Here is a 20,968-nt window from a genome sequence, read left to right on the forward strand (position 1 = left end):
TGGGTAAGAAATCTTGGTGTAAATAAGAGATGGGACTCGCTACTCGATTTACACGTGATAGTGGATCTATATGTGTTTGTGCATCTTTTATAAAATGTGGGACAGCACTGCTACTAGAGTTCTTAAGACTGTCACTGCTGTTCTGAGCACAGTCCACCCACCGAAAAATATCCATCCTTCAACAACCTAATCTTATAGTATTTCATAGTTATTCACATTTATTAAAGCTTTTATCGTAAACCATTTAATGAGTAGGACTCGTTCATAACACGTATGTAAGCTGCTGCTAGGAGACATTTCTCTCCTCTGAGTGATCCTTTAGATCATCTTTTGGATGTGAGTGTTGTGACCTGTTCAACACGTGAGGGTCGGCACGTAGTGGAATGACTGATTTGGGTCGTTCATTAGAGTACATGTCTCCTCCAGCGCCCCTGTTGTTGAGAAAACCCGCCAAAAACTCCTTTATCACAGGATGTGTCAGAATATTCCCCCATTTTCAGTTTGCACAGGATTAATGTGACCTCGGGGTTATTTTTACTGCTCGTTTTACAGTAGGTAAAAGGCACCGGACTCTTTCCTGAAACTGGAGTGTGCACTCAGGAAAAATGACTGTTTTATCCGACCGGTCTAAAACTACTCTGCTAATAATTACATTACGCCATGTCCATGGTAAAACTAATCACATCTTAATGCACGTTTAGAAGCTGTTCATCCAGCTTTTTTTTCTTACTTCAAATAAACAACTCACAGATGTAACACAAAATTTTACTTTAATAACTGCATTAAAGCTTCGTGAAATGTACTACAAACCAATTTTTATTAGTGGCATATCATCACTGTCCAATGAAAACGTGTTTCTCCAAAATAATAATTTTACAGGAGCCTCAAATTTCTGTGGATGTCAGTGTAAAAAGATTTAATTTTGTATGTAATGGAGCATTTCTATTGATTCTTCATGAAATTTACACAATGTGAAGGACAGCTGCTTTGTTCAAATGATGCACTAAAATAAAAATCAACAAAAATTAAGGTACTTTTTGCAGATCATTTACAGATAGGCTATGGAATCTCTGTGTCTACAGATATTTATCCAGTTTAATGCAGTGGTTCCTAAACATTTTCTGCAGGGCCCCCATTTGTACATTAGAATATGTTCAAGGCCCCCAACACTCAAACACCTACGTACATGGGTTTTACTTCCAGACCACACTGTAATAATTGAAAAGAACGCAATTTCACAAATCAGCTTTACAGTGGAATTACAAGTGACATGCATTTGCTTTGCTCCCCCAACCGGCCCTGCTCCACCCCAAACACACACACCTTTGGAACCACTTTTGGTTTAAGGTGTAAGAACCTTATTCAACTAAAAATATGTTTTTATTACAGTAAAAAAACATCAGCTCCACTGACTATACAGGTGCATTTTATAGTTCTACAGCAGCAACAGATGACCTTCTGTCTTACACTTAAAACCGGTGCTACTCAGTAAAATTCCAACACCGCATTCAGTTTCACTGCAGTTTCGAGAACGATCCAGCACCTGCTCTGTGGTCGTCTTGTGGGTCTGCTGACCATTGAAGAATGGGGTGAAAGGGAGCTAACAATGTATGCAACAGATGGACAGATAGTCTGTAATTATAGAATGCACTTTTATGGGTAGTGGAGCGGATAAAATGGACAATCGTTGGAGAAACGGGGACGTGACTTTAATATTCAGATGGAGCGGTGTCAGTGTTTTATAAATGCAAACCATATGATCTTGAAACAGTATAAATTTATGACATTTACCTGGTGTCCCACTTTTCAGAGAGTTATGAATCTCTTGTCTTTCCTTGTTTGATTCGTTGTCTAAGACAGACAACAGCTCGCTGAGATACAGAGAGGAACTTTCAAGAGATTTTCTTGATGCCATTGTTAACCCTCACTTGAATTATAAAGCCTTGTACTTTCCAAATGTCTGTCCTTCTAGAAGCTCTACTTTCCTGAGCAGTCTTGCACTTCAGGATCCTGAGAGCCGTGGCCTTCAGTAACCTGGCCCTCTGCTTCTCCTCTGGAATTAAGCTGAAGATTCAGGGATTAACTGAGGCAGATTAAAGTGGCCATCCTCAACCTGTTAATCCAGCCATCTGTCAGAAAGCAGCCAGGCTCACCGGAGCTGCCCCACACTCTTTGCTTCAGCCTGGTAATTAACAGAGTGCAAAAGACGCATCTCTCTCACTCTCTCTCTCTGTCTCTCATCCAGGACTCCTCAAGCTGCAAGTGACAAAACATTTAGAATATCTCAAAAAAATGGAGGAAACTTATCTGCTCAAACATCCTGGAGTAAAGAAGAAAATTCTGAGCGGAGGTCAGGGTCCTCTGCCACATTTCCCTAATGGGACAAAGGTAAGACCTATTTATTCAGAGGGTCTTAAAAGGTCGATCACATAAAGCCAGTGGATAAAGCCTTTTTTAATGAGTCCTTTTTGTTCATATGCCATCATATGGGTTTTACACCTGACAGTTTGTCTATTAGTCTCTGTTGAAGATCATTTTTATTAGATGATACATTTGGGGCATAAAGCAGCTACACAGAAGTTTGGCGAGTACCATGTCTGAAAGGTGCCAGCTCTATTTTCGTTTTCTCTCTCACACTTGCTGTTTCCTTCTCTCTTTGTTTTTTTTTTCTTTTGTCTCATTCTCCCTCCCTTGTCCAGCTGTATGGCCTCGAGGCTGGAGATGATGACAAACATTTTCCACGACAATGCCAACTTTAATCTCTCCATTCAGCAGCTGTATGCCGCTCTTTGTGTGTGAGCGCGTGCGATCTCATTCTGTCAAGGTGTTTGCATCTCGGCTGAGTTCAAATACACTACTCATTAAAATGACTCATTTCATTGAGGGCCAGGTTTGGACCAGAAATAAACTTTTTCCAAAAAAAGCCAAATGAACCCAGTGGCCAGAAAACCAGAATTAGGGCGATGGAGAGAGAGAGAGAGGGCAGTGAGAAATTGAAAGAGACGTGGTAGAGGATAAAGGGTGAGTGATAGAGAAACAGAAAACATGGTAGAAAAATTATAAAAGGAGGGTGGTGCAGCAGGTTGTGTCGCAGTCACACAGCTCCAAGGACGTGGAGGTTGTGGATTCGAGTCCCGCTCCGGGTGACTGTCTGTGAGGAGTGTGGTGTGTTCTCCCTGTGTCTGCGTGGGTTTCCTCCGGGTGACTGTCTGTGAGGAGTGTGGTGTGTTCTCCCTGTGTCTGCGTGGGTTTCCTCCGGGTGACTGTCTGTGAGGAGTGTGGTGTGTTCTCCCTGTGCCCTCGCGGGTTTCCTCCCACAGTCCAAAAACACACCTTGGTAGATGGACTGGCGACTCAAAATGTGTATGTGACTGTGTGTGTGTTGCCTTGTGAAGGACTGGTGCCTCCCTCCAAAATGAGGGAGGGAAATTTGTGCTTTGACTTAGTGCCACAGTGCAATGAAATTTGACCCATGCATTTAACCAATTCATGGACTCAAGTCTGCAAGAAAGAGATGACTATAGAGATATGGGGCTGAAGATGGCATATGGAATAAGACAGAGATAAAGAGTGAGAGTGATAGAAAGTTTTAGAGAGTGGAGATGAGATTTAAAAAAAAACAAAAACAAAAAAAGGAGTAGGAGAAATCTAGAAGGTACAGAGGAGGGGAAAGAAGTCAGAAAGTGTTAGGGTCAGAGACACACATGCAACTCCTGGCAAAAATGATGGAATCACCACTCTGGCATTAAGAAAAAATAAAAAAAAATAATTAATAAATTGTCTGTAACTGCTTATTCAGTTCAGGGTCGCGGTGGGTCCGGAGCCTACCCGGAATCACTGGTCACGAGGCAGGAACACACTTTGCAGGGCGACACACATTCACTCACACCCAGGAAACTTTTGAGTAGCCAGTCCACCTACCAATGTTGTGTTTTTTGGACAGTGGGAGGAAATCTGAGCAGCAGGAGGAAACCCATGTAGTCACGGGGAGAACACACCCACTCTTCACAGACAGTCACAGGGAGCAGGGCTCGGACCCACAACCTCAGGCCCCTGGAGCTGTGAGACACAGACACTACCTGCTGCACCACACACACACAGAAAATACAAAGAAACATAATTGTTGTAGACAGTCACAATTGTGTGTTTTTATTTATGTATTTATTTATTTATTTATTTATTTATTTAAATTGGTTAAGGGCCTGCATGTCAGGTAAAGTCACAAGGAGACGGAAGTCATTACATCTTCAATAAATGACGACGTTGATATTACAATTTTGGGCACATTTCTTATTCCATCTGTTGAAAGGCCGTTTGGTGACTTTGTGTTTCAAGATGATAATGCATCATGCTATAGGGCAAAGGAAGTCAACATTTTCCTTCAAGAAAGACATATAACGTCAATGGCACGGCCTGCAGATGGTGTGGATCTCAATCCAGCTGAAAATCACTTGTAGAAATGGAAGAAAATGGTCAATGACAAGCCTCCAAACTGCAAATAAGACAATTTACATCGTCTTCTAACTCATATTCTATGGTTAGGACCTGATCACATCCCATTTTCTTCTAGTGTTCCAAATAACAACTCCCACTAGTTCTGATGATGTGAGTAACGTTTAGTTTGGGCTGTAAATCAGAGCTGGAGAGATGCAGATGTGTTTCAGGACCTGTTAGTGGGGTAAAAACCCTCAGAACCAGCTGACTGAACTAAACCGTAGATTAAAAGACAGAGGGCTGGATGGAGGGAAATACAGTGAAAAAGAAAGAGAGGAAAACAGTGTGTGAAGAGACAGATGAAAACAAATCAAATCCCCAAACTGAAGAATATGATCATATTGTGCAAGAAGGGAATAACTTGAACAGGAAAAACGGCAACAACAACAATAATAATTACAAAAAATGTCAAAAGTATAGTCATCTAATTATTATGCATTAGTTTTAAGGCTGATCAAATACATTGAGACTAGATGAAGATAGAAGCTTTCATGTTGGTTTCTTCTATAAAACTAATTATAGGACGTGTGAAGAAAATATTTTGATCTATAATTAAAAGCCTTTTTTTGTGTAAAATAAATTAAAACACCAATCTGATATGTTCTCTCTCTTGAAACTTTATTTAATTGACAAAAATACAAAGAAAAGGTGTCCAGTCATTTCACTGACACATTTGATTGGATTTTTAAAAATATAAATATGCTCACAGCACAGAAGCTGAGATGAAAGCATACTCATCACTAATCATTTGGGAACTGAGGATACAAATTACAAGGGGACCATTCTTATTTGATATAAGATTGCAGTTGTCTAACATTCCCTGGTCTCCATTGTAAGATTCTCCTGTCTCCTATGAAGCATTTTATTGATCTGGACAGTAGTGTAGAATGTGGCCTTGTATTATCTCAGCCATGCACTTCCCAGGAACATTGTCACTTTGATGTCATTTTGAGAAAATTGTGTCCCCAAAATCCCTACAGTGCGACATGCCCTTCGCTGTAGGGTGTACAACAATATGGGTATTTTGCATTTAAACCACCAATGACAGTGAGCGTACGTACACACACACACACACACCTGGAGCAACGGGCAGCCTTCCAAACAACCTGCCAGCTGCTGGAGGTCAGATTTTTTGCTCAAGTGCGCTTCAGCCATAGATGTTGAGGCAGGAGACTGTGCTGATCCTTCACTTCCCCTGCCCAATTTTGCTGCTGGTCATTGGTTTTGAACTGGTGACTCCCTGCTCCCAAGCCTACTTCTTTAAACATTAGGCCTTGTTGTTTGTTATACACATGTGCAGCTCACCCCATGCCATGACACTGGTAACAGTGTGGATGTTTCCTTTCATCTTTAACTCAAAGAAACTCTTGTTTTTTTTCTGTTTTGTTTTTTCCCAAAAACAAGTTAAAATCACAGGAATCGTCTGACCCGTCTTTAAGACCATATACAATGCCATCTGAGAGCCCAAAGGTCAAGCACATTCAGCAGTGCTTCCAGCCTAGCTGTAACCTTCTCTGAATCTGAAATGTTTACAGTCTTGTGTTGAGTATTGTTCTTTTTTACTGTTTAAAAATTATATCCCACAAACCCATAGTTGCTTGCAAATCTCAGTCTGTTGGATGCACATCTGTATCTTGAATATTCAATCTTTTTTTTGTTTTTATTTTGCCATTGTTCCCACAGTTTTTGGAGTACGTTGGAGGCATCAAATTCAAAATGTGTTTACATTCAAAAAAGTATTTTCTTTGTACATTTGTGAGGTTTTTTTTTTTTCAAGAAACATTCAAGAAAATAAACAAATCACATATATTTGTTCTTAATGCATTTTACAGTATGTCCCAGACTTTTTGGAATAGCCTTATAATACAATTATATCAGCATCAGTTTGTAAAACAAAAGTGTGTGTTTGTGTGTGTGAGTTTGGAGAAAACAGCAAATTACTCAGTTCAGCTGCTCACTCCTAATCTCTCTCTCTGTTTCTGTCTCCAAAAAAAAAGTTGGTTTTCCACTTCCAAACACTGTTGGATAACTTTGAGAGGACAGTGATTGACGACAGCCGTACAAACAAGCGACCGACTGAGATCTTTGTGGGGAAGATGTTTAAGATGGAGGTGTGGGAGGTGCTGCTGACTTCCATGAGGATTGGTGAAGTGGCGGAGTTCTGGTGTGATGCCATTGTAAGTGCAAGAGTCTGAAATAAACACAGCTTTGTAAAGGAGGAGGAAACAGGCCACCGATCAAAAATGTGGAGAAAAATATTACATACATTGATTTAACATAATTTCATTTAAGATAAGATTTTTGCATCATACGTCATAAGCTTGTTGTACAGAACACGGTGCCTGTTAACAGCAAAGTCCCAAACCTCAGTAAAAATAATCACGTAGCTCTCTGTTAAAGATTTGAGAAGGACAGCCAGAATACGCTGAGGGAAAAAAACCTTGTACTATTTGAGCAACCTTTGTGTGCAGTTTTTTTTATCAGATTTACCTAATGATTCCTGATCTGACTTCAAAACATTATTGTGGCTTTTATTTGGAGTTAATAGGTCTTTCCCCATTCAAAGAAATAAGGGTCTGTGCAGAAATAGCTGCCGGGGCAGGGCCATGATGTCTGCAGAGTGAACCGTCTTTTCTTTAAAGACTTCAGGATAAATCCGCTCCAGCCCCTTAGGCTCAGCACCGAACAGGGAGTATAAATCGGATCTTAATTAGCGCTCAGGAAAGGGTAGAGAGTATCCTCATTCTCATGCAGATGAGACAACCTTGGGTGGCCTCCCACACCAACGAGCTATTAACATATCTGCAAATTATTTTTCTGTTTTTAACCAGATTTTTTTTTTAAACACATGAAAAAGCGAAGACAATTACCTTTGCTCATCTGCATTTTCCAATTACATGTAATACTTAATTGGTTGCAGCTGGAGCACCGTCATTTTAAATGAAAAAGGTTGTCGTTAGTTCCATTAGAAAAGGAAAATGCACTTGGATGCATATGTATGTGTGCTCTAGTATACGGTCCAAACGTTTGTAGATGGTGGTTGACTGAATGTTTAGCTTTAAGCCGCACCGCTTGGTGACACAACTGTATAATCTGTATTTAAAAATAATAATAAATAAATTAGTCAAGGCTAGTTGAGTATAGACTCATGCAATATTCATACAACACCAGTAACGGACCTCCCTCATATTTATGTGACTGCCATAAAATCCTCCAATAAAATCCATAAAAAGTTAATTTCTCAAAGTGAGTGAATTTGGATTATGTAAAAGGTCCTTTGTGTGTGAGAAAGCAATGATAAATACATTTGTTTCATTAAAAAGTAAAGTGGAACTACAACCCTTGTCTTTTAAAACTTGTCTCATCGCTGTGAGAAGAAAACTATATTATTTCAGTTTTTTTTTTTATCATTTTTATTAACTGGTCTTTACACTGCCGAAACGGTTCATGATGCATGGGCCAGCGGAAAAGTTCCAACATGTTTTGGAATAAAATATGCTTACATTAAATTCAATTATAATTTATGAAAGCTTTTTATATATTATTTAATCATTTTCTGAATTTTAAAGTTTAATAAACGTTATTTCTGGATTTTTCTCAGCACACAGGCCTGTATCCCATCGTATCTAAAGGCATGCGTCTGGCAGCTCAGGGGAAAGATCCGCTGGAGGGGCAGAAACACATGTGTGGAATGGGCAATGTGTTCACTTACCACTCCACTGGGTTCCCTGAGCTCGATGAGCTGATGAGGGAGCCACAGCCTCTAATCTTCATCATGGAGCTGATATCGGTAGGACAGGTTTATACACACACACACACACAGATCAACTCAGCCATGGGAGACCATCTCTCTCTCTGTGTCTCTCTCTCTCCTCCAAGAGTCACTTTTTGGGGGTGTTGGCCTTTACTGACCCCTGGGGGGGTGGTTGAAAGTGCCCCCACACACACCTGAAACATGCACGTGTTATTTGACACAGCCATTTTATACAGCAACCCTCTTCCTGCACCGACAACAGATTTCTTGCTGCTGCATCAACCTCTCAAGGCAGAGTACAGCAGACTGTTGGGCATTCATGCATCACACACTGGGGAGAAAAGCAGTTTCCAATTATCAGTCGAGCGAGACACTCTAACTCTCTCTTTCTTCCTCTCTCTCTCTCTCTCCATCTCTCCCTCGCCCTCTCCTCAGGTGGGTGATCCTCTCTCCTATCACCGTGAGTCTTGGCTTATGGACAAAGATGAAAAGATGCAAATGGTACCCACCCTCCATCTCCAGGGAAATAATCTTGTCCGGCAGAAATGTTACGGCGAGGCATCCGAGAAATACAAAGAGGCTGTACTTCTGCTTCGGGTCGTCCAGTCCAGGGTGAGGACATACAGTATAAATGCTTATACACTGACAGGTAAAGGGTATTATATAAATGTAACATGGAAACTACAAGTGTGTTTATTTTTTCTTTCTTTTTTTTGTGCTAATGGATACAGAAGTATAATGTTCTAGAAATAACAGGATAATACTCTCACTCATAATATAATATTAGGTATATTGATTGGATTTAATATTGTTTCCACTAAATATAAAATATAGAGAGAGGCAGCCTTGGCCTAATGGTTAGTAAAGTGGGCTCTTTCAGATTTCCAGGTTGATCCCTTTGACCAGAAGGAGAAATTCGGGCAGGGAGAATAAAGGAACAGCACTTATTTTCTGTCAACATCCACTGCTGAGGTGCCGCTGAGGTGCCACTGAGTGGGATTAGTCCAACTGCTTCTGAGGCACTGGTGTGGCTGCCTGCCATCCAATCACTCACAATAGAGAACACAATAATGTACAATACTCTAGCGCTTTACACCCGTCTAGCTCATGCTTGTCATTGGGGATGGTGAGTTTGGGAACATGTGCAGGTGCTCTAAAGCATCCTGTTTAATTTCAAGCTCTACTTGGAAGATTGTGCATATTGTGCACAAAACAACATCTGTGTCCACATTGACTGCCTGCTCTATTCATTATATGAGCGGTCATAACATTTGAACCTACAGGGTATTTTGAAGTTAACAAGGGTCCTAGAAAGCTGTACTGGAGAAATATAGAGGTCATATAACCTCAGATAACTGTTCCAGTGTTCACAAATCATGGCTGTTTTCTTTGTGCAGGAGATGCCAGGAGGTGAGGATTACATAAACCTGGGAAAGCTCATCATTCCCCTGGTCCTCAACTACTGCCAGTGCATGCTGGAGCTGGAGGAATATTATGAAGTGATTGAACATGCTACTGAACTGATTGCAAAACACAAAGGTAAGATATCAGAGGTCCTTAAATAGCACATTGCAAAAAAATTAAACCAGTGAAAACATCTTAAATCTAGTCGATATGAAACGTTTTCTTAATGAGATTACTTATAAATGAATTCATTAATTCAGCTACTATAACTGATTCATCCTCTTCAGGGTCATAATGGGTCCAGAGCTTAAACAGAATCCCTATGCATGATGCAGTAACGCATCACAGACTGAGATTATCCACACTCACACTTAAGGACACTTTTGAGTCACCAGTCCACCTACTAATGTGTGTTTTTGGACTGTGGGAGGAAACCGGAGCACCCGGAGGAAACCCACGCAGAAACAGGGAGAAAACACCACACTCCTCACAGACAGTCACCCAGAGGAAACCCACGCAGACACAGGGAAAACACATCACACTCCTCACAGACAGTCACCCGGAGGAAAGCCACGCAGACACAGGGAGAACACACCACACTCCTCACAGACAGTCACCCAGAGGAAACCCACACAGACACAGGGAGAACACATCACACTCCTCACAGACAGTCACCCGGAGGAAACCCCCGCAGACAGAGAGCGAACACACCAGCTCTGATCTCAGTTCTCTTGAACACTTGAACCTTCTACCCTTGTGCTAACCTACAACAATGTCATCAAAGTGCACACTTCAAGGAAAAGCAAGAATTGGGACAGGGAAAAACCTGCAGACAGTAAAATCCCAGATATTATTTAGAAATCCCAGCTGGACACACTTTGAAGTCCAAAAAGAGGACGTATGGCCATCCTAGAGCATAGCTGTATATTGACTAGAATTAAAATGAAGTCTGATTCCTCCTTTTTAGGAGTGTGAGGTCCTTTTTTTGGGGAGCGCAATGTCTTATGTCTTATTAATGTCAGGGTTTTGCTACAGTACAGAGTGAGTCTACATTTTTCACAGAGTGAGTCTCCATCATAGGTGTTTCTCAGTTTTTGGTTGCCCCTCACTATAGTTGGTACCTTTTTTCTCTTGTTATACCACATCCCAAAAGAATGCAGCACATTTAATCTCCTAAGTTCAAAGAAAACTTTCCCGCAGTTTGCTAACTTTGTTAATAATGAATGAAGGCCAGCCGGGCCTAGTTTGTTATTATGCAAATTAAATCATGGGGAATGGTTCCCACCACTTTCAATCAGATCGTGGCCACATTACTGTCTTCAGATAGAATACGCTCCTGCTTTAGAAGTGCACTTTTGCTTCTATACCATCTGGTAATCTACAAGAGTTAGTTCCAAACTAGCAGTCTGATTGGGATTGGGAGTGCCAATGTCTCTCAGACAAATCTTTTTAAATATTACTCCACTTTCGGAGACGTTTTTGATCCTATTAAGACACACCACCAGAAAAATAGATTTCTCACTGAGATTGTCATAATATTTAACCTAATTCTATAGAATTCTACTAGTTTGAAATCATTTTATCTATTGAAAGCATCTTATTCAAGCATTGTTTCTTGAAATAAGAGGTAAAATCATGGAGGCTGGAATCACTGGGCACAAGACAAGATCACGCCCTGGACATGTGCCAGTCCACAGGGCACCACAATGGCACCAATGGCCAGTCAACCCACCAACACTCCCTCAGAGCTCCTCACCGAGGTGGGGCTTAAATCCACATTTCAAGGACACTGGAGTCACTGTGCTGTTTTTAAAGATAAAATCATTCATTGTCTGTAACCACTTCTCCAGTTCAGGGTTGCAATGTGTCCGGAGCCTACCTGGAATCACTGAGTGTAAGGCAGGAACACAACCTGTAGGGGGCACCATTTCTTCACAGGGTGACACACGCACACCCCTTCTGACAGTTTTTGGACTGTGGGAGAAAACCCACGCAGACACGGAGAACACACCACACTCCTCACAGACAGTCACCCGGAGGAAACCCACGCAGACACAGGGAGAACACACCACACTCCTCACAGACAGTCACCCGGAGGAAACCCACGCAGACACAGGGAGAACACACCACACTCCTCACAGACAGTCACCCGGAGGAAACCCACGCAGACACAGGGAGAACACACCACACTCCTCACAGACAGTCACCCGGAGGAAACCCACGCAGACACAGAGAGAACACACCACACTCCTCACAGACAGTCACCCGGAGGAAACCCACGCAGACACAGGGAGAACACACCACACTCCTCACAGACAGTCACCCGGAGGAAACCCACGCAGACACAGGGAGAACACACCACACTCCTCACAGACAGTCACCCGGAGGAAACCCACGCAGACACAGGGAGAACACACCACACTCCTCACAGACAGTCACCCGGAGGAAACCCACGCAGACACAGGGAGAACACACCACACTCCTCACAGACAGTCACCCGGAGGAAACCCACGCAGACACAGAGAGAACACACCACACTCCTCACAGACAGTCACCCGGAGGAAACCCACGCAGACACAGGGAGAACACACCACACTCCTCACAGACAGTCACCCGGAGTGGGACTTGAACCCGCAATCTCCAGGTTCCTGGAGCTGTGTAATTGTGACACTACCTGTTGTGCCACCAGGTCGGCAAAAGACAAATTATATTTCTTAATTTATTATATATTATCTACAAACAATACTGGACATTTTTCATTAGATACAACCCTTTAAAAGTTATTAAAAAATCTGCAAATATGCTTTTACAGATAATTAAACAAATTTAACAGAGATATAAGAAACACTGGCTAAAAACTTTGTTGTCTCTATCAGTTTAAATCTTCCATCTCTTGCTCTTGTACCGCTTTCCTTTGTGGACTGTCTCCTGAAATCCACTTGCTGCAATTCCGCAGAGGTAGCAACATCACTGCCAGAGGCTACAGTGGGGGGTGGTGGGGGGCTCTATTTAAATGTTGGCAAAATGAAAGATTTAGTGCAACGTGAGATTAAATGAAAGATGAGCCATCAGTGGGGGGATCTTTACCAGCTCACAAACCTTCTCAGCACACAGCAAGGATTAGAATATGTGTGTGTGTGTCCGTCCTCCTAAAATGGGATAAAGTGACACACACAAGATTAGACCCTGTGGTGTGTTTCTTTAGTACCACGAAGGCCTTATCTTCACAATAACAACACTTAACGCAGAAACACAATGTGGAGATTTGTGTTTCCATGGCACAGATGCAGTCCAAACAAGTTTTGCTTCAAAAATAGTAAAAAGCTAAAATACCGTTTCCACAGTGACACGTCCACAGCAATAGAACAGAACCACAACAGAGCTGTTAAACGGCTAAAAACTGACCTGCGTTTTTCATGTTAATATTAGAAATACAAAGTGTTTGAAGATAGAAAATGGAGCAGTAATTTAGAATAAAAAAGAAATGGATATAAATAAATAACAGGTATAAAATAATAAAAATATATAATGCAAAAAGTAGTATTTATTTAAAAAATATGCCTTCAAAAGCTAATTAAATATGTACTAACCATTAAAGTTGGAAATGTCTAGAGGAGAAAAACAGAAAGAAGCAGTGAGAATCTACAGGTTTAAGATTTGTGCCTAAAACACACTGTAAGGTGCATTAAGGCCATTTAGGAATTTAAAAAAGTAAAATATTGTTAAATCCTTCCTAAAATTTACATGCAACAGGTTCCTTCAAAGCAGTAATTATTTAATTTTTTTTTAAGTTTCTTTTTGCTTCAGTTAACATCTGTGTTGCTGCACTGTGTGTAGAGTTAAACAGGTAAACAGACAGTGATTTATAATTAAGTAAAAACACATTAGAGCTATTACAATTATTACAAAAATGCTGAAATAATAACAAATTATTCAGACTTATTTTAAGTCATTTTGGTGTCTAATATAAAAAGGTGTGTAATTCAATGGGTAGATAATTTTGCAAGTCAAATAATCTGTCAGTGGAATAAGACACTCATGACGTTTGATTGGCTAAAGTATTTGTTTATTTTAATTGTTTATTTTGTGTTTTATTTTTTTTATTTTTTTTGCAGTGCACTGGTTGAGAATGAGAGTATAGTTCTTTTCTTTTGCTTGTACTGTATTGTATTGTATTGTGTGCGTGCTTGGATTAGAGCTGTACAGGATGTTTCATGTTCTTTCCCCACTCTCTCAGATTGTGTGAAGGCCTACTATAAACGAGCAAAAGCTTACGCTGCTGTGTGGAGCGAGAAAGAGGCAAAAAAGGATTTTCTGATGGTGGCAAACTTGGACGCGACTCTGGCGAGACTTGTGCAGAGAGAACTGACGCTGCTCTCAGAGAGAATGAAGGAGAAATACTGGGAGGACAAGGAGAGGTACTGGAACATGCTCGAGGAGAAAGAGAAAAAGATTGAGAATGGCAAAGGAGGGGAGGAGAAACAAAATGCTGAAGAATTGGAGATGAAGAAGAACTCGAGTGTAGAACTCCAGTGTCCTCAGGAGGAGGTCAAAGATGAAAATGAGGAGAAAAATGCATCAGTTGCTGAGGAAAATGCTCAAGAAAGTCAGAAGGAACCAGACTCTGAGGCCAAGGAGAGAATTGCCGCACTGATTAATGGAAAAGACAGGCAGCAGATGTTACGGCTGATTATGCTACTTCAAGACGAAGGCATTTTCCATATTAAAGTGCAGCGCTACGTTGAGGCTATAGCCAAATTCAGTGAGGCCCTGGTGTACGTGGACCACATACAGAGCAACGTAAGTTAAGCACTGCAAAAAATCACATCTCAGCAAGTGTAATCACCTTAAAGCTAGTCAATATATATATATATATAATTTCCCTCATTATTAGATGTCCACTTGCCTAGAAATAAGTTGAAGAATCTTGTAAATATCCTTCTAATATCATATATGAGACATCTTTGTTATATCAGCTCGTTTTAATAGGTTTTCTCTTAATTGGGTGAGGTACACAGAGCAATTTTATACCAGCTCTCACATCCTGAGGATTGATAGAGAAGTGCCCTCTCCCTGCAGAGAAGTACATTGTGTTCTGCTGGAACAGTTTACAGAGAATATTAAGAGATTCCCAAAGGGACTTGAGCAATCCAGCTCTCACCCAGCGAGGTCTCTCAGTGTGTGTGTTTACGTGAGTGTGTAGGAAGTGGAATATAAGGGAGAAGACTGGGAGTCACTAGAGAAGGTGCGTGTGCCACTCACTCTGAACCTCAGCCAGTGCAAGTTTGAGCTCGGGGAATATGAAGAGGTGGTGGAGCTCAACAACAAACTGCTGAAGACTCACAGAGGTAAGTTCACACTCAGAGCCATACTCAAAGCCCGACACATGTTCACAACACACACACACACACACAACAGTTCCCACACACTGGCTTCTGCCTTCACTGCTTCTTGGGTCACTTTAGTAACACCATTATTATTTTTGCTCATTCTGTCCCTATGAATGAGACCCATAAACCCAGAACTAAAATGCACAGGGATGTTTCCAAGTTGTATTTAAAATGACTGATCAAATACTGCAAAGAAATAATTGATTTTTATTTATTTATTTTTTTAAACCTTGTTGTGGCTATTGCACATGTCCACAGAGGTTTTACAGGCGAGCTGATTTAATACAAGGGAAGGGCTTCCCTCAAAAACAGATGCCATGCTGAGATTTCCCAATTCTTTTTCAACCAGTGATCAGGCTCCTCTCCTGGAAATATATCCACTTCAGTTCAGAGAATCTAAAAGGAGAACAGACGTAAAGCCAGTAAAGTTGATAAAGTTCAATCCTAACATTTTAGAGGTCTGTGTAAACTGGAACACAGTTAAGGGAACACTGTTACACTGCGCATGGGATTCTGGAATTTATTAATACTATATTCAAATTCATTGATAAGGAAATTCCATTGTGTTCTAAGGTTTGCATCTTTGGTCTAGCCCCTGAAACTCTGTCATTGAGAAGTTACCACTTAAAACATGTTAAATTATGTTTATTACATTCAAGACATTTGATTGCAATGCCATGAAAACATGTATTAAATTCCTGGATTACAGAACTGTCTTCATGTCTGGCAGTTGATCCGTTAACATACACTATTCCCAAGATATGAGCACTTTTTCAACATTTTATTTACAAGATGACACTTCATCAGGACATACCTCTTGCTGATCTAGATGTTATTTTTAATATGATCTAATTGTGTGGTTAAGCTTATAATGGTGTCTCTATAATTGTGGTGTTGTACTAGAATTAATCTATATTCTCCCCTGTGTAAATCCTCTGAGATGGAATGAAAAGATTGTCTATTTATTGTTAATAAGTTTCCAAATAAGTGTTCAAAAAAAAAACCCACAGGTGATTTAAGGCCATTTACTTGCTTCATAAAAATGATAGGATCTACCCTATAAAATACACACTGAAATATTGATAATAAGCAAAAATATCTTGGAGGAGTGCAGCAGTGACACTGTCACAGAGCTCCATGGTTCCAAGCCTCCGGGTGACTGTCTGTAAGGAGTGTGTTGTGTTCTCTCTGTGTCCGCGTGGGTTTCCTCCGGGTGACTGTCTGTGAGGAGTGTGTTGTGTTCTCCCTGTGTCCGCGTGGGTTTCCTCCGGGTGACTACCTGTAAGGAGTGTGTTGTGTTCTCCCTGTGTCCACGTGGGTTTCCTCCGGGTGACTACCTGTAAGGAGTGTGTTGTGTTCTCCCTATGTCCACGTGGGTTTCCTCCGGGTGACTGTCTGTGAGGAGTGTGTTGTGTTCTCTCTGTGTCCGCGTGGGTTTCCTCCGGGTGACTGTCTGTGAGGAGTGTGTTGTGTTCTCTCTGTGTCGGCGTGGGTTTCCTCCGGGTGACTACCTGTAAGGAGTGTGTTGTGTTCTCCCTGTGTCCACGTGGGTTTCCTCCGGGTGACTGTCTGTGAGGAGTGTGTTGTGTTCTCTCTGTGTCGGCGTGAGTTTCCTCCGGGTGACTGTCTGTAAGGAGTGTGTTGTGTTCTCTCTGTGTCGGCGTGGGTTTCCTCCGGGTGACCGTCTGTAAGGAGTGTGTTGTGTTCTCCCTGTGTCTGCGTGGGTTTCCTCCGGGTGACCGTCTGTAAGGAGTGTGTTGTGTTCTCCCTGTGTCTGCGTGGGTTTCCTCCAGGTGACCGTCTGTAAGGAGTGTGGTGTGTTCTCCCTGTGTCTGCGTGGGTTTCCTCCGGGTGACCGTCTGTGAGGAGTGTGGTGTGTTCTCCCTGTGTCTGCGTGGGTTTCCTCCGGGTGACCGTCTGTAAGGAGTGTGTTGTGTTCTCCCTGTGTCTGTGTGGGTTTCCTCCGGGTTACTGTCTGTAAGGAGTGTGTTGTGTTCTCCCTGTGTCTGTGTGGGTTTCCTCCGGGTGACTGTCTTTAAGGAGTGTGTTGTGTTCTCCTTGAGTCTGCGTGGATTTCCTCCGGGTGACTGTCTGTGAGGAGTGTGGTGTGTTCTCCCTGTGTCTGCGTGGGTTTCCTCCGGGTGACCGTCTGTGAGGAGTGTGGTGTGTTCTCCCTGTGTCTGCGTGGGTTTCCTCCGGGTGACCGTCTGTAAGGAGTGTGTTGTGTTCTCCCTGTGTCTGCGTGGGTTTCCTCCAGGTGATTGTCTGTTAGGAGTGTGTTGTGTTCTCCCTGTGTCTACGTGAGTTTCCTCCGGGTGACTGTCTGTAAGGAGTGTGTTGTGTTCTCTCTGTGTCCGCGTGGGTTTCCTCCGGGTGACTGTCTGTGAGGAGTGTGTTGTGTTCTCCCTGTGTCCGCGTGGGTTTCCTCCGGGTGACTGTCTGTGAGGAGTGTGTTGTGTTCTCCCTGTGTCCGCGTGGGTTTCCTCCGGGTGACTACCTGTAAGGAGTGTGTTGTGTTCTCCCTGTGTCCACGTGGGTTTCCTCCGGGTGACTACCTGTAAGGAGTGTGTTGTGTTCTCCCTGTGTCCACGTGGGTTTCCTCCGGGTGACTGTCTGTGAGGAGTGTGTTGTGTTCTCTCTGTGTCCGCGTGGGTTTCCTCTGGGTGACTGTCTGTGAGGAGTGTGTTGTGTTCTCTCTGTGTCGGCGTGGGTTTCCTCCGGGTGACTACCTGTAAGGAGTGTGTTGTGTTCTCCCTGTGTCCACGTGGGTTTCCTCCGGGTGACTACCTGTAAGGAGTGTGTTGTGTTCTCCCTGTGTCCACGTGGGTTTCCTCCGGGTGACTGTCTGTGAGGAGTGTGTTGTGTTCTCTCTGTGTCCGTGTGGGTTTCCTCCGGGTGACTGTCTGTGAGGAGTGTGTTGTGTTCTCTCTGTGTCGGCGTGAGTTTCCTCCGGGTAACCGTCTGTAAGGAGTGTGTTGTGTTCTCTCTGTGTCGGCGTGGGTTTCCTCCGGGTGACTGTCTGTAAGGAGTGTGTTGTGTTCTCCCTGTGTCTGCGTGGGTTTCCTCCGGGTGACCGTCTGTAAGGAGTGTGTTGTGTTCTCCCTGTGTCTGCGTGGGTTTCCTCCGGGTGACCGTCTGTAAGGAGTGTGTTGTGTTCTCCCTGTGTCTGCGTGGGTTTCCTCCGGGTGACCGTCTGTAAGGAGTGTGTTGTGTTCTCTCTGTGTCGGCGTGGGTTTCCTCCGGGTGACCGTCTGTAAGGAGTGTGTTGTGTTCTCCCTGTGGCGGCGTGGGTTTCCTCCGGGTGACCGTCTGTAAGGAGTGTGTTGTGTTCTCTCTGTGTCGGCGTGGGTTTCCTCCGGGTGACCGTCTGTGAGGAGTGTGGTGTGTTCTCCCTGTGTCTGCGTGGGTTTCCTCCGGGTGACCGTCTGTGAGGAGTGTGGTGTGTTCTCCCTGTGTCTGCGTGGGTTTCCTCCGGGTGACCGTCTGTAAGGAGTGTGTTGTGTTCTCCCTGTGTCTGTGTGGGTTTCCTCCGGGTTACTGTCTGTAAGGAGTGTGTTGTGTTCTCTCTGTGTCTGTGTGGGTTTCCTCCGGGTGACTGTCTTTAAGGAGTGTGTTGTGTTCTCCTTGAGTCTGCGTGGATTTCCTCCGGGTGACTGTCTGTAAGGAGTGTGTTGTGTTCTCCCTGTGTCTGCGTGGGTTTCCTCCAGGTGATTGTCTGTTAGGAGTGTGTTGTGTTCTCCCTGTGTCTGTGTGGGTTTCCTCCGGGTGGCTGTCTGTAAGGAGTGTGTTGTGTTCTCCCTGTGTCTACGTGAGTTTCCTCCGGGTGACTGTCTGTGAGGAGTGTGTTGTGTTCTCTCTGTGTCGGCGTGGGTTTCCTCCGGGTGACTGTCTGTGAGGAGTGTGGTGTGTTCTCACAGACAGTCACCCGGAGGAAACCCACACAGGCACAGGGAGAACACACCACACTCCTCACAGACAGTCACCCGGAGGAAACCCACACAGGCACAGGGAGGAGTGTGGTGTGTTCTCCTTGTGTCTGCGTGGGTTTACACAGATTGCTCCCACGTTGCAAAAACACACATTGGTAGGTGGACTGGCCACACTCAAGGGGGAAAAAAAGGTGTCCCTAGATGTGTGTGTGTGACGCCCTGCGTTCCCGTCTTCCGCCCAGTGACTGCTGGTAGGCTCCGGACCCATCGCCACCCTGAACTGGATCAGCACTTACAGACAGTGAATGAATAAGACTTGAATATTGAATGAATATTAAGCAGTAAGAATTATTAAATGATTAAGTCACAATTATACAATGATAAAAAAAAATGCTATTATTTCTTGTTTCTTATCATTACTTAATAATTAATTGTGACATTACATTACCATTTATTACTCACTTTCTAGATGTTAGTGATTTTATCTCGCTCAGTTCACCACAGCCTCCAGTCTCCAGTTCTTCCACTCTAGCTCAGAGAAAAAAAAGAAGCTGCAGCCTGTACAAATCTCCCCACTCCCCCCGCAATTCTGTAGTGAACTGGGTAATCACAGTTTTCCCTCACTTTTTAGAGCAATACAAGCCTTCAGCTGTGTGTCAGATGCAATATGCTGCATGCTCCTTCTTGGCCGCCCTGACTGGATGTTTCATTCGTCAATCCTTTTGCTTTTTCCCATGAAGTTTAAACCACTTGCATCATTCACCATATTGATTTTTCCTCTGCATTCCCCTGGTAGTTCCATCCAGAAGCCCTCAGTAAAGGGAAAAATCGCAGTTTTTTTTTTTTTACCTGAATTATTTATTGTGAATTCGATGTGTGGCTGGACTTCTCTCTCTCTCTCTCTCAGACAATCTGAAAGCTGTCTATCAGCGAGCCCGGGCTCATTCAGCTCTGTACAACGAGGAGGAAGCTCGTCGAGACTTCTCCATACTGGTTCGTCTCGACCCAAACTTCAAGCCCATTGTTCAGCAGGAGCTGAAAAAGCTTGGCGAGAAGCTCAGGACCAAACACGTTCACGAGAAGAAGAATTACTGGAGCAGCAGTCAGGACAAGTGGGAGAAGAAAGCCCAGACCAAGAGAAATGGCAAGACTGAGAAGAAAAAGGAGGTGAAATGGGCTGACGAGAGCGAAACAATCGGAGAGAGCTTAACAGAGGTCAAGGATGATCCTGCCAGCTTTGACCAAGGAAAGGAGGGTACACTAAACCCGGCCGGTAATAAAGAGGGGCAGACAGAGAAGAAAGAAAGCACCGACACAAAACAGGAAGACTGTCCAGGATTGAAAGAGGGGAAAGCAGAGGCAGATAATAAGCCTGAAGATAAGAGGAGAGATTTAGCCCAAGCTGAAGTCCACAAAGTTAATCTGGACAGTACACACAGATCAGATACAGATAGTGAGGTCAGGGAAATCTCTCTTACACCTGCCCAGGAAGAGGCTGTTAAAAGCACAGCTGGCACAGATAGAACTGGCCTCTTGAAGAGCTCTGAAGTCCTGGAAGAATCCATCAACTCAGCAGGAGCCGGGGAACAGGGATATAGTGAAGAGCCAGGGGCTGAAAAGGCAGAAAAACTGGCACAACAAAGCAACAGGCTCAGATCTGCAGAGAACAAAAAAGGCAAGGCAGTTAGTAGCCAGGGGAAACAGGGAAAAAATGCAAAAGTCAAAACCGGTCCCAAAGAAGTGTCCACTCCATCCAGCACTGCATCCAAGGCACCATCTGCAAAACCCACCTCCAAAACTACTAAAGGCAAGCCTAATAAGATATAAACACATTCAAATTCAAGGGACATATCCCAGAGCACTTAAGCAGGCGCAGCAGACATTGTGTATAACAAATACAAATTTATTTCTCTGTACACAATGAGTAGAAAGCAGCCAAGTAATCCCATTCATTTTAAAAAGCTTTTTTCCCTTTCACATACATTTTATAGAAATTA

At 43.2% G+C, this 20,968-nt stretch overlaps 2 protein-coding genes across 3 annotated transcripts; both read left to right on the forward strand.

The window, feature by feature from the left end:
* Positions 1-2,266: 2,266 nt before the first annotated feature.
* Positions 2,267-14,155, forward strand: LOC136674066 (aryl-hydrocarbon-interacting protein-like 1; the record flags this gene model as incomplete). Its single annotated transcript, XM_066649922.1, has 6 exons — positions 2,267-2,388; positions 6,492-6,671; positions 8,096-8,284; positions 8,684-8,860; positions 9,646-9,787; positions 13,890-14,155. Coding segments are annotated over exons 1-6 (1,050 nt in total), but the record flags the coding sequence as incomplete, so codon positions are not given.
* Positions 14,147-20,811, forward strand: LOC136673688 (uncharacterized protein DDB_G0286299-like). Of its 2 annotated transcripts, XM_066649314.1 has the most exons (3): positions 14,147-14,452; positions 14,856-15,000; positions 19,879-20,811. In XM_066649314.1, the coding sequence occupies exons 1-3, from the start codon at positions 14,156-14,158 to the stop codon at positions 20,796-20,798; spliced, it is 1,362 nt and encodes a 453-aa protein (XP_066505411.1). In that variant the 5' UTR covers positions 14,147-14,155; the 3' UTR covers positions 20,799-20,811. The 2 variants fall into 2 exon arrangements, 1 of the variants encoding a protein (XP_066505411.1); XR_010795956.1 differs by lacking the exons at positions 14,147-14,452; positions 19,879-20,811 and adding an exon at positions 15,301-15,737 and having other exon boundaries at positions 14,656-15,000.
* The last annotated feature ends 157 nt before the right edge of the window (positions 20,812-20,968 follow it).

This window comes from Hoplias malabaricus, chromosome 17 (assembly GCF_029633855.1).
Source record: "Hoplias malabaricus isolate fHopMal1 chromosome 17, fHopMal1.hap1, whole genome shotgun sequence".
NCBI lineage: Eukaryota > Metazoa > Chordata > Actinopteri > Characiformes > Erythrinidae > Hoplias > Hoplias malabaricus.